At 36.5% G+C, this 14,932-nt stretch overlaps 1 protein-coding gene across 1 annotated transcript in view; it reads right to left on the reverse strand.

Annotated features, from left to right (window-relative positions):
* The window catches only part of LOC149173365 (guanosine nucleotide diphosphate dissociation inhibitor 1-like), a 61,675-nt gene that overhangs the window by 19,757 nt on the left and 26,986 nt on the right, over positions 1-14,932 (reverse strand). The window contains exon 6 of the mRNA XM_089424576.1: positions 7,728-7,839. Coding sequence (XP_089280702.1) covers positions 7,728-7,839 — 112 coding nt within the window. The remainder of the gene's footprint in view (positions 1-7,727; positions 7,840-14,932) is intronic.

The raw sequence follows: 14,932 nt of genomic DNA on the forward strand, positions 1-14,932 counted from the left end.
CAAAAATGAAAAAAGAGATCAAGCATGTGAAGAACACCATGATCACCAAGAATCATTATCCAACAAAATGCCTTGAAAGATATCTCCCGAAAGAAGGCAAGAAAACTATGATAAAGGAAGAAAGGACCCTTGACACCTATGAAGGCCTTGGAGATATAAAGGTGCAGATAATTGATTCTACTCTACAGAGATGTCATGATGAAGAAGCCATCCAACAAAAGAAAAAGCAATGTTGAAGCAATATCAGGATAAAGTCATGATGGGCTACTAGGTCAAAGCATGTAACCTAACAAGTACATCAAAGCATCCATGAGAGGAATATTCCGAAGCATGGACAAGATGACAAAGGAGTAACCAATATGACAAGAAAACCTGATAGTCACTTTCCACGAAGCAATGACATGACAAACCAAGAAAGAAGGTGATCGATGGATGGTGCCCTACATGGAAGAAGTTCGAACAAAGACTTCATGACATCAAGAAAGGAAGGAGATCAAGCAGCTGAAGGACCCACAAAGAAGAAGTTGTTGATGAAGGAAAGAGTCCCCAGTTAAGAGGGAGCTCTGACAGGTCCCTAATCAAGTAGTTCTGAATCACCCCTGATTACAAAGGAGTGACAATTGTGTTTTCCATTTCATGGGTCATGCACTAGACCAAGACTAACAGCGGTAAGTCTAGATGAAGGCCATGAATGGAAATGTAGACACAAGATAGACACAACATTCTTGTCCTCATTTGGGAAGAAAAAATGGGAGGATTAGCTAATCATCTGGCATCCGGTACTCTTTGAGGATGTGTAGGGCATCCAAGACAAGAGTAGGCAAGAGGACCGATATTCTTTGAGGTTTGGCAAACCAAGATAAGAATAATCCTAGAAGATCATACTCGGAGAACACCCGGGTGGGTATGTGCCTTAAGAGACAATGATGAAGGTGTCTATAAATCAATGGTCTCACCAGCATTGTAGCTCATGGTCTCGTAAAGAGATGGAGTTGTTAGTCAAGGCCTTGCACTATGACAATGCTGATGAATATGATGCTATAACAAATGAATTGCAAATACGGTTTCTCTTATGTGAATTCTTCAAGATTGAAAATTGCCAAACACCTTGTAATGTTGTATGAATACCTCCCTAGTTAAGAGGGAGTATTGAAGGAAATGTAACTAGGTTCAGTCTTCATAAATGTAATTTTGATATTTGTATTTATTCAAGAAAAGAGAAATTATTTTTAAAATATTTGTCAATGATTTTCTTTCTCATTGAAAATAGGTCAAGCACATTTTAAAAGTGCTTCTAGAAAGTCAAAGTCAAAATGTAATTATGATGAGACCCTTTGAGGGCATGTTACATCATATATGTCAACATACAAGGTCATGGGAACACCTCCAAGCATAGTCAAATCCTCTCCTAGCCACAACAAAGTCTCCAAATAGAAAAACGATAAATAAAAGAAGTCCATTGTGTAGAGAAAAAATGGAGTCCAATTCGAAAATGATGAAAGATGATTTTCCTACAATGCTCTTTCAATTACGGATTACAGTTTAATTTCATTAAAAAGAAGTATCCAAGGAAAAGAAATTAATATCGCTATCAGCACAAGCAACAAGGAAAATTACATCAATATTAATTTGGCAAATCAATTATTAATTCAAGTGCCAAGCATTGGTGAAAGAATAGATATTTGTGTCAAAAAGGAGTATGAAATTAGTTAGTTATAAGTGACAGTAGATCATTATGAGTACATATCTCAATTTCGTGTTGCAACTATGTATAATAGGAAGATTGACAAAATTCTTGGTCAAACTTGGTTTAAGGTATTGGGTACGTTCATGTTAAACATAAAGAAACAATTTTTGATGTGTCCTTATAAGGGAAAGATGATCACATTTCGAGACATGACAATAAAGTCAAAATCAATAATGTCCTCATCAGAAAACTTTAAAGATATTACGAAATTAATACCTCGAAGGAATCAAAACTCAACATCGGAGAAGCAAAAACAGCTTGAGGAGGCCATATCCAATAAAACAACGAAAATTCTGGTTTAAAAGATCATATCCAAAAACTTCTTGCACAAGTCAAAAAGTGTAAAACTAAGAAGCACAAGTTAGAACAAGAAAAAGAAAGGTTTGACAATAAATTCAACGAAAGTCTATCAAAGAAAGAAGAGGAAATGTTATGCTTAAAAGACCTTAACAAAAAATTATTAGAAGAAATCAAGTGTTTAAAAAAACGAGAAGCTTGAATGCCAAAATAAAGTTGTCTCGGAAAATGAGGAACGCTTATGTCTCAAAAATCATAACCAAAATCTGCACAAATAGATTAAAAAACTTAAGGATGATAAGAAATCATTGACGAATAGGTTCTAAGAAATTGTCGCAAGGAAAGCATCAAAATCGTTGAATGTAGTAGTCTAAGTTGGGAAAGAAGAAACAAATACCGATTCCACTAATCTCACAAGTCAAGGAAATCCAAATCCTATTGAAGTGAAGAAATAATCAGATGTGTTAGAAAATTATATATTATGGAGCAATGGAACACATAAAATATTGCAGAAATCTAAACACAAAAAAAAACGCATAAGACAAGAGAGACACAGATATACGTGGTTCACCCAGTTTGGGCTACGTCCACCCCGAACAACCAGTCCTTCCTTTCTATTATCCAGCAAAATGAAAAGACACAACCTACAGCAAATCCGCTATAATATACTCTGTTTTCTCTCACAGTCTCGCCTCTCTATTTCTTGCTCAGAGAATACACATCTATTTCACAGCCTCAAATACAATACCCTCATACAAAGAGAGGGGGTTGCCTTCTAGGGCAAAAAACCCTAAACTAAACATAAGTTCTACCTTCAGATCATCTGCCTAATGAACGGCCCAGATTAACTAGAAATTACTATACTTTTACAAGGCAATTTTACATCTATTTTTGGCTTCGAGGGCGCTGCCCCCGAGCCCCCGCCGGGGGACCCCTGGCCCCCGGACCCCCCAGCCGGGGGGGATCGGGCCCCCCCGCACCGCCCCACGTGGAGGGGTGTACAAACGTCCTGGGGTATACATCCAGCTGAAACAAAGACCTTTGAACAATCATGCTCCACACAAAACAAGATGTTGCAATTCAAATGAAGGAAATTCCAAGTGAATATTTTGTAGCCAACTCGACGACATCAGAACCTGAAGTAGATCAAAATCTAGCCACACACATGATAAGGGAAACCAAAGGAACTCTTTATCAACATCCAAATCACAAGAACAGACATCTCAATCAACCTACAAATCTGTATCACTCAGAACATAAACAACAAACTTATGTTCTGAAGAAAACTGAAGTGCGCACAACTCAGTCCAGTGATAACAATTCATTACAAGTCTCCAGTAATCAAAAGATTTCACAAAAGGTTAATTTAGTATGGTCAAATCCTTCCTCCGTGAGATAATTTTATCTCTCACTCCAAGGATCATATCAACTTGTATCAACAAAGATGACTATCCCAAGACAAGAAGACATTCGTAGCAGAAAAAAAGATAAAGTCCTTTCATCAACATGCTTTGACGACAAATATTTTTGAAGGGGAAGGCAATGTTATGAATAAAATTTATGTCAAAATAATAATAAATAATAATCATAATAATATGTAATTAAATAATAATTAGTTAAACAAAGAGGCATGTCTCTACAGACATGCCTACTTGTGAAAGGGTACTTACCTGGCTATATAGCAGCACTTTCAGACAAAGTAGACCACCAGTGATATTTTCTAATTATTTGGCCTTGTTAAACAACATCAATTAGTTCAAGCCTTCCACTTTTTACGAGGTTGCAGATGGAGAAATATGGTGGGATACCATGGTGGAGTATAGCTCCATAAAGGGGAATTATGTGTGGGACATAGTGTTGGGCCTGAAGGGAAGTCAATTTCTCAATCGATCTACAAGATCAAGCATGCAGTTGATGTCAATGTAGATAAGTACAAAGCGAAGTTTGTGGCGAGAGGGCTCGCCTAAGAGTGAACTGGACTATGAGGAGACATTTGCTCCTTTCACAAGATATGCATCTATTAGGGCAATCATATCAATTGCTTCAAAGATGAAGTTGAGGATACATTAGATAGATGTGAAGACTGCCTTCCTCAATGGGATGATTGACGAAGACGTGTATGTTAAGTAGCCTCAAGGCTTTGAGGTGCATTGGAGAGAGTCTCATGTATGGAGGCTAAAGAAGGCCCTTTATAAGTTGAAGCAAGCTTCGCATGCATTGTATATGGATCTCTTCTTGGTTTGGGTTTCACTAAGAGTAAAGTGAACTCCGACTTGTACTATGTACTTGTTGAGGGTGAAGTGCTTATCTCAATACTCTACGTGGACAATCTCTTCTTAACAGGATTGGAGAAACTCATAAGGATGTGCAAGGAGGCCTTGCTTCAAAATTTGAGATGATGGAAATTGGCTTGATGTATTAGTTTTTTAGTTTGGAGGTGTGGCAACAACTGGGATAGATTTTCCTAGGACAGGGAAAGTATGTAGTTGAGATCCTAAGGAGATTTGAGATGGAGGACTGCAAGTCGATGTCTACTCTATGAACTCCAACTTGAAGAAGCTAAGTGCTTCTAAGGGAGAGTTGGTGGATCCCACATTATGTAGCCAGTTGATTGGGTCATTGATCTATTTGCTTTGTTGTGAACACACTCAGCCAGTTCATGGTGGAGCGAAGACACGTTCATTGGGTGTTAGCAAAACATGCGTTGAGATACTTGCAAAGTACAACGAATTTTGGATTGAGATATGTTGGAGGTGGTGGAGTAGAGTTGCAAGGGTACACAAATTTTGATTGGGTTGGGAGTGTTGTGGACAAAAAATCCACATTTGGATGTTGTTTCAACTTGGGATCAAACATGATCTTATGGTATAACAAGTAGCAACAGTCTATGCCAGTTAGTTCAACAAAGGCAGATTACATGGCAACAAGTCTGACGAGTGATGAGGCCATATGGCTTCGCAAGATGCTCACAGGGTGACTTGGTCTTAAGTTGGATCCCACGGTGATTCACTACAATAATCAGAGTTGCATTAAACTCTCTGAAAATCCTATGTTTCATGAAAAATCCAAACATATAAAGATTAACTATCACTTCATCAAAGACAAGATCTAGAGAGGCATTGTGAGATTGCAATAAGGCGCAAATGGCAGATATTCTCACCAAGCCTCTAGTGAAAGGGAAGTTCGTGTTTTACAAGGACATTCAAGGGGTGGTGAAGAATCCCTTCCTTGCTAGGAGGGAGTGTTGAAGTTCTTGGTAGCTTCGAAAGGTCTTTTACATGAGCTTGGTGTCTTAGCATGTAGGAGATGGTTGATTGCCTCTTTAAGTGCTTACTTGGTGGAGTAAATGATTTATGACTTCTTTCTTAAGTCTAACTTACGAAAAGTACAATAATTAAAGTCAAAAAATTATCGTGGGTAAATAAAATAATTATATATGGATATAATTATAATTATAATAATTATATATAAATATTCATATTATTAATTTACTGATTTATGTTTTGGTCCCCTTCTTTGTAAATTTCTATTTTTATTTCATTGTTATTTGTATTTATTTATTGTTATTCTCATCAACTCCTAATTTTATGGATTTACTTTTTTGACTTGCAACTTAATAAATCTAGGGACAGACACAAGCATGGGTCACGTTGACAACACTGCGAGGATGTTAGTGAGTGCACTGATTAGGAGTGATTTATTAGATTGATGGAAAACATCGGAATGGGGGGTCCACCAGACAACTGCCATCTACCAAAGGGGTGGTACAATGAACGGACGGATACAGCACACAGAGGAGGTGGGGCGGGAAAGATTTCAAGAGCGGAAGCAGAAGTGGTTGAAGATCGATTAGCGAACATGAACAGAAAGAGCGGAAGAGAACTAGTGTGTGTGTGATGGCGGTCACCGATAGAGAGATTAAGTTTAGTTGTTTTTTTTTGTTATTATTTTTTTCTCTAACATTCTAGTTGAACATAATATTATTTATTTTTTAGTTGTTGGGATCTAGCCGTTGCATCTCTATTGTATTTATTTGTTTCCTTGGGTCAAGCTATCCATCTATGTCTTGATGATGAACCACATTAAGTGGTTTGAAACGAGTCGACCTTGAAAACTATTTTGTGATTTCTCTGAAAGATGATTTGTAAAAATAATAAGATTATTTAAATGACTTAAAGATATGATTGTAATCATGATGTCAAGTGAGGCGAGATCTAACCTCGACCATCAATCACTTAAGAGATTAGGGATAGGGATTTGGCTTAATGAAGTTATAAAATAAGCATAAGGGAGAGGTGAAGACTACAAGTGGAGAAAGCAATTTTCTCTAGAGCAAGAGATGTAGCAAGAGTGAAGAGATGGGAGGATGAGTGCAGGGAAATTTTGGTAGTGATTCCAAGAGGTCAAATTCAAGAAATCAAGAGGCCAAGTTGTGGAGAGGTTGATTTATCTAGTGGGTTGACTTTTCTTGAATGCACAAAGGTTGTATAAGGAGGAAAGGAGAGGGCCAATTTGCTAATGGTGGAGGCCGAGTTTTTCCAGGGTCAAATTTTTCAAGACGCCAATTTTCTGGTGGAACGAATTCCTTGGGCCAACTTTTTCTAGTGGAGGCCGAGTTAAAGTTTCCAACGGGACATTTTTCTTTGTATTTTCCTTTATGGGTCTAGGCCCAATTTTTCCCAAGGGTTTTAATGAAGAAAAATTTTTATGGGTGTATACTTACTATTGTGATGTGAGTGGTCTCTCTGATTTCATTTTTCCGCTGCGAATATTTTATTTCAGAAGTTAAATACCAATGATTTTATTTTCACAGCAATTCAAAGTTTCATTTAATAATTTTCTGGGAACAAAAATTGTTGAGGTATAAATAAATCCAGACTAGTACTGGAAATTTAGCAAAAGAATGGTGTTTCAGATTTGCCTACAATTGCTACGAAACTGAAGCAATGTGATGCTTGTATATTGGGAAAGCATAGCCAACACAACCATTTCATGATTCTACTTCCAAAGCAGGTAGAAAACTTGCACTGATCCATTATGATTTGTGTGGCTCTATGCTTGTTCCTTCTGTAAATGGCATAAACATATGATGACTTTTAGTGATGATTACACCAAGATGTGTTGGATATATTTGTTGAAAAGAAAATCACAAGCTTTTTAAACTTTCAGAAATTTTCATGTGTGGACTGAAAATGATGCACAATCATATATTGGCTCCATTCATACTGATAATGGAAAATAATATACTTCAAATGAATGTGAAAACTATCTTCACCAACATGGGATTCAACATCAAACCACTACAATCCTCAACAAAAATGTATAGCTGAAAGTATGAACAAGACTATCTTGAAAATGTTCGCTCTTTGATGTTCTTCAAAAATGTGAAGTTGTCGTTTTGGGCTGATGCAGTTCTATGTGCAATATATGTGAAAAAAAAGTTATCCATCTCATATTAGTCCTCAGTAGCAACTTAACTACATGATAAAATCCCAGGCAAAAGTTGTGCAAATTACCAAATTTTATATAGGAAAATTTGAAAATTTGACTCCAACACATGCCTTCAGCACATAATCAACCAAACATCCTTTGTAAATATAAAATGCCCAAAAGGAATAGAGATACAAACCCTGCACCTAAAATATTTAAAATTCATTAAAATCACTATAAAGAGTGAACTTACCTTTATTTTTTTTACGGTCTCTAATGCAGGCTCATATAGATAACGGTCATCCCGATGAAGTGCCAATGCATGGCCAATGAAATCTACAGTATTATCATCTAATCCATATTTTCTGTGTCACATATAAGATAAGAATAAATTAACTTGAGAAGAGGACTAAAAGCCCAAAAGGCAGCAAGGAAATTTGAAGAATTAAAACAGATAACTGCAGAGTTGAAAAGATGATATCACTTTCAGCTGTAGTATTCATCAATACTAAGAACCAGAAGCCAAAATACCTAATAAATGTGCTCAAACAGTTCCCTACTTCTGCTGTAGATCTCCATTCTCAATAGTCAAAGGTTGCAATTGGAAAGCAGTTATTCAGATTTAGTGACGTAATATTTCAATGCCAAGAAAGCTTATAGACTAACTGCTAAAAATATGATCTATGTTTTGTTCCTAAGCAGGTATTACCGGCCAATTATTATTTAGTGCATGAACTGGGTGCTATTTGAATTTTGAATCACTACAAGGATATGCTGTGTGGGTTGATTGGAGGCAATTTTTTCAATTTTGACAAATTCATTGCATGTACATAGAGAAAGTAAAAGGACTGTAAAAAAATTCACAAATAACAAATATATTGCCAATGATCCTAAAAGAATCTTAACTATCAACAAACCTAAAAAAATACAAAAAGCATCATTTCTATTTCACTTTTGTTAGATCTAAAGCAGCAACAACTTCAAATAATCACATTGCCAGTTGCCACATAAATATGAAAAGAAAACTCATATAATCAAAGAAAGAAAAGCATTGTAAACAAATTCAAAATTTCTGCATATATATGCAACCTATCATGCCCCAGCTCATATTTCTGTTGACTCTCAATCATTTGATAATATATCACGATATTTTCATAACCCTCAAACATAGCTATTCTTTGAGCCAACAGGATTGGCAAAGATGAAAACAATGTAATATACTGCCAATATTACAATATACTAACAATATTTACAAGGATATATATGAAAAGAGGAAACACACTAAAGGAAAATGTGAAAAAGCAGTCAGCATTGACACAAGCAATAAATGGAGCAAGATGAGGAATTTTGAACACAGATCCTAAAGTACCAGGGAGAAGGACACCAAAAGCTTGCTAGTGACGACAAAACACCATATTTGAGACAAACTTTGAACCCGCTGTAGGTATACTTGAAGAGAAAATGTATATTTGATTTCAAAAAGCAATATCCATCTATAGGCAAAGGCCTCTCTTAGACAAATAAGACCTTATGTAACCAATAGAGGAAACTACAGAGTTAAACATTACAAAAGACAACTATATGGAAATTTCCATTAGTTGATGAACTCCACCAAAAAGAAAACCTCTCAAAGACAAAAACAAGATACAAGACAGAACTACTAAAGACTAAACTTAAGGTTTGTTTTTCTGAAGAAATCCTCACAAGGAACCCCAAGGGATGCTTCCCTACAATCATGGATGGCATTCCTAGTAAACCCATTTGTGTATAGTATTGTGCCCCACTTAGAGGGAATCAAACTAGGCACCAATTGGCATGGAATTCGCAAAATGACCAACAACATTGACAACAACCGGTTGAGAACCCTAAGGGATGCTTCCCTACATTCATGGATGGCATTCCTAGTAAACCCATTTGTGTATAGTATTGTACCCCACTTAGAAGGAATCAAACTAGGCACCAATTGGCATGGAATTTGCAAAATGACCAACAACATTGACAACAACCGGTTGAGCCAACCCCTTACACTTTAAATGTTTTAAAAACATCTTATCCTACCTCCAAGCACAAAAGCGACAGTGAGATTGTTGATACCTTGCCAGCCCCAGTTGGTACACAAGGGAAATAATGTCTCATGTGGGATTTCAAACTAGGCAGGGTGGATAATAACTTGTCCTCTTAACCATCCAAACTAGACCCAATTGAGATGAATAAACCCAGATCTACAACAAAAAATGGACATTTTTAATATCATTGTGCTTGTGACCCAATGCAGAAAAGGTTTGTCAATAGGATATAGGAGTGTTACCTCTCCACCCAATTTCATTCCCCACAAGTGACATGTTGAGCTTTTAACAAGTATATCATTGCAATAGCATTGAGCCCCATTGTTGACCTAGTGTTGAGCCCTAAAAAACATAGGTTATACTTCAGGTACCATGCATGGAATATGTTACATAGAAGAAAAAGGGGGGAAATTGCCATTGTGGAAAAGGTAAAAGATGAGTAATTCCACAAAAAAGCATAAAGGCAATTTTAAGCAAGAAATACTCACAAAGACAACATAGAGTCAATAGGAAAAACCCTAAGTATGATTTTAGGGGGCAAGTTACGTACTCAACATCACAAAGATGGAAAACAAGATATGTCAAATTCAATCAATTTTACATATGAAAATAGTAGTGATTTGGAGAAGGAAAAGCAACACTCTAATTGGATTATGCAATCATTGGGATGTCCAAGAGCAACAATTGCATTTCATGCAAGTTTAGAGCAATGTTTAAACTTTTGCAAGAAACGTACTTGCAATGTTTGGCATCTTACTTCTATGGCCCCAAAATTGCCAAGGATCGAATCCTATCAATGTTCCACCAAGTTTTGCAAGTAGCGGGGATTGACAATGTGGGGAAACGTCTCGAGAACACATCGAGATCCACCCTGAGATTTGAAGGGGCATCACAGGAGGCATCAATGTCCCCAACGTAGTGGGTATCAAAAAAGTATGTACAATAAAACAACAACAATAATCCTATTTGCAATTACACAATTTGGAAATTGGTAATAAAAATAGGAGAATCGTTGTACTTGTCATTCTAAAATCATCAATGACCATATTGAATTCAATGGAAATGCAATATATCAAGCTGCTAGTCATGCTTAAGCAGCCTTTGCTTGGTCCTCTGCATCCATGTACCACAAGAAACTATCAACATTAACTATGGGAATGTGAACATAATGAACCCCTTGTTGAAATCTAATTCATGTTTTAACTTCTCTAGAAAAATGTTGATGCTTCTCAAAATTTCACTAAAGAAAGGCAGGTTGGACGAGGTATGCACTAAGTACTCAAACAAGCATGTTCTAGCTACGCAACAACAAAAGTTAGCATTTGGAAGCATAATATTGAGAAAAAAAAGGGGGGCCAATGATGGGGCCTTCACCTGACTTTAATGAAAATCACATCTTTTGTTTTAATATTTTATGAACTTTTATGAGGGCACACACCCATAAATAGCATCTCAATGTGGCCCCAAGTATCAAAAGCATACCAATTCTACAAAGGAAATGCCCATAAGTCATCAATGTTCAAACTCTAAAAATTTAAACGAAATGCAGTGATAAATCATATAACTACATCCATAATCATACTTTAAATAAGAGTCAAGACTATCATAGCAAAATAACAAAAGGAAGTGATGAGGATCAACCCACTAATCCTGCTCAATCAACTTTTGTTTGGTCCTCTATATGTCTATGAACCATGGGAAACTAACAACATCACCTATAGGAATTTGAACACAATGAGCCCTTAGTTAAAATCTAATTCATATTCTAAGTTTTTTGAAAAATGATTGATGCTTCTCCAGGTTTTCACTGAAAGAATGATTTAGGGCACAACCCTATAGACAACATCCCAAGGTACCCCAAAGTATCAAGTATTTGGGCACTTTTGGGTGGTTTTCAAATGGGATTTACTTACTGTTTTCTGCAATTCTCTGTAGATTTTGCAGACTGCAGTGATAGGACAGCAAGCTAAATTGCACAAGACCATTCTAGCCAATTTACTAATCCTAGAATTAATTTGTACACTCATTTTGACTTTTCACATGATATATTTTGTTAGATTTGGGTGTCTTTTCTCACTGGTTTAGTATAGTTTTCTGCAGATCTCACACATTAAGCCAACAGAGGAGCAGTATATAGCTCCTCCACTTCAGTTATTAGACCCAATACAAGGCATTGGTCTTGTGTTGGTTGGTTGAAGTTATCCAAGAGAAGCCTCCCATAGCCATTTTGGAGATATTGGAGCTTTAAGAGTGAGGACTTCAAATGAGATTATGGCGGGCCCTTGACCGGTGTGTGTTGGTCTTAGCAAGTTACAAGGATATTCAACAACCCTGCTTACAAAAGAGAAAACAATACCAATCAACCTTACCATTCTGTGACTCCTTATTTCTGGCCATGAACATATAGAACTCTTTCTCCACCTTGTGTTCAACCACATTAGCATTGTCTTTCCATATTGATCATCCAAGTGATGAACTTGGCTCAACTTTTCATCACACAACCATTTCCTACAAACTCTACTTACATGCCCTTATTTTCCACAATAGAAGCATTTAATTGCTTTTATGCTCTTATCTGACTCCACAGAGGTAGCTCAATCATTCTCTAACCTTTGTTTGCTACTTTGGAAGCATCATTCACACTATTATTCCCAAACAATCTTTTCCATCTGTCTTGTTGCAAGAGCTTAGTGCTCAACTACTTAAATGTCAAATCTTTGTCAGTAGTAATGTTCAAAGCTTCAATAAAACTTACATGGGAAAAAGGCAAACTTTTCAAAGTTATAACCATCATTTCTTCTTTTCCCATAGTTGTGTCAATTGATTTCAATTGATCTCTAGTATCCTTGATTTTTAACAAATGATCTGAAAAACAGTCAAAATCTTCCATTTGCATTGAGAATATAACATATTTCTCAGGAAAAACACTCTACCGTTGTCTGAGGTTCCATTCATCCTCAGTAGGTCCCCCTACATGATAAATGAATCAATACCATCTTGGACTTCATAAAACATCTCATTTGTTACGAGAAATTGATGAGCATCAGAGCCCTTCAATTCTTAGCGTCATATTTTTCTTGGGCATCTACATTAGCATCACTCCAAGTTTTTTCCTAACACAAGTTTGAACAAAAATTCATATTCAAATATGGGAAGCATCTTTTTTTCCATGATTTTTAATGCTTACCATTATAAGTTTTTGTTGCCATCCAACATCATATGGGATAAACTAGCCATTTTCTAGGGCATATGGTCCTTTTTGATATTATACATTCATATATTGGCTTCCTCTTAAAAATTGTACCGCTAATTAAAAAATATGGTTGCTCACTTAAAAAACAGTGAAATAGCATTCAATAATAGTATTTTTAAGACGACAAATCCTTTGAATCTTCACAAACTGTAGGCAAATCTTTCAATTTCTCTTAGAATGGTGGCTCCACTTCTAAAAATTAACCTAACAGATTTAGTTTTTCTGGATTTGGCAGCCCTGTCACATTAAATAGTATAAGGAAACCGGACCAACCAAAAAGGATGAGTTTTTGAACATGGCCACAAATATAATTCTTGATGACATTAAATTATAAAAAGGAAATAGCATAAAGTGTGTGGATAGCAGATATAGGCGACTACAAGTATCCCTGTTCAGCCAAAACTAGAAAAAGTGTTGAAGGAACATGAAAAGGGACTTGGTAAGAACAACACAAAGTGCAGTGTGTAGCGTATATCATTACAATGGTTTATCTTTTGTATTAGTGTATGACTGATTGAATTGGTCTCATCCTAATGCCAAACGAAACATATCCTGATTGAAGCTCGAACACAACAGCCTCAGAACCAGGTTGGCAGAGGGATATATCACATGCTTAAAGACAATGTAAACACGTTATATTACGATACCTAATGACAATGCAGATGGCATAACTAATGCCAGTGACATTGGTATGCTGAATGTTGATCAGGATTGTGGATCAAATTAAAAAGGACTGAACAAACTGAAGAAAGGTAATTAGACTTAAGCAGAGGCACTGGCACAGTCTGCAATGTTATTGAACACAGTAAAATCCTCAATGGTGAGCCTGATGACTTGTTGTGAGAGTTCTACAAGCTAAATGAGGTGGCTGGCCTAACCAGGGGGGTTAAAGAAACCCCTTCCAACAATTCTTTTACAACCCAAGGCCAACATAATTGTGGAAGTGAAGATCGTAGTGAAATTTTTTTGCCCCCTGGACTTAGAAGCTCTATGTTGCACTCTGGAATTAATGGGATCAGTCAATCACAAGGGGGCACATGTCAGGAGACAACACCTGACAGATCTGTTGTCGTTCATCCCAGTATTCACAACATCAGTTGGTTATTTATCAGCCAATTTCTAATTCCTCCAAATGTTTATTTGTAAAGGTTAACTTGGATATTGTCCAAAGCAAGAATAAGGAAACAATCCAATTAAAAGAAGATCGAGATCCCCATAGTGTTTACAAAAGTAAGGACAGCAAGAGAGACCAAAGTTATCGCCATAATATATGTAAAAATTTCTGTTTTCCCACCCCGGTTTTCAGTTTCACCTTATTTCTCCCATGTAGTTAAATGCCCATTCCCATAACCATACATTTAACAGACTGAAAAAAATAAATATGGCTGAAAACACAAATTCTGGAAATTTTTCAGAATGCTGGAAATTGCAGAAATAAAAATCAGCAATTAAAAACAGCCATTAAAACACATTAAAACACTGATATTTTTTGTCAACTTGACCCTGGAAAAGCCCCCTACAACTCTTGGGGAAAACCAGTTTGAGAGCTCTTCTTTATTTCTGAAAATTGTCTTTTTACAGTGAGAATTATTCAGCGAAAAATCAGCAAGCAAATTTACAACTTATCTCCTTTCCCGTGCCTCACAGCAATCTGGAAATTACAGCAAACAGAACAGCAATAAATGCTGTACGACCTCCGTTTTGTGTGCAGAAAAATCAGCAAACTGCTCCTCGATTTTTGTGCAAAAATCTGTCTTTCACTATGTGCTGAATCAGCTGTACAAATCTGCTCAACTGCTGCCTTGGAATGTGTGCCAAGCTGCTGTCTCCTTCTCCTTCCTGCTCAGAAATCTCTCTTGCTCTCTTGCTCTCCTTCTCCCAATCTGCTCATGAAAGAATGAATGACCTTTTCCTCCTTTAATATAACTCCAAGTGACTTTTGGGTGATCCAAGTGACTTTTGGATGATCTCTAAATCCAATCGCTGAAATAGATTTAGATCAATGGTTGAGATTAAATGCTCATTTAAATCTCACTTTCTATTTTTTAATTCACCCCACTTTAATAAAGACCCACTTAGTCATTTATTTCCAAAGTCACTTTTCCTTTCTAATTTTTCATTGACTTTATAAAAGTCACT

Source organism: Pinus tabuliformis, chromosome 4_2 (genome assembly GCF_031772625.1).
Source record: "Pinus tabuliformis cultivar Carrire ecotype Pingquan chromosome 4_2, CPIR1, whole genome shotgun sequence".
NCBI lineage: Eukaryota > Viridiplantae > Streptophyta > Pinopsida > Pinales > Pinaceae > Pinus > Pinus tabuliformis.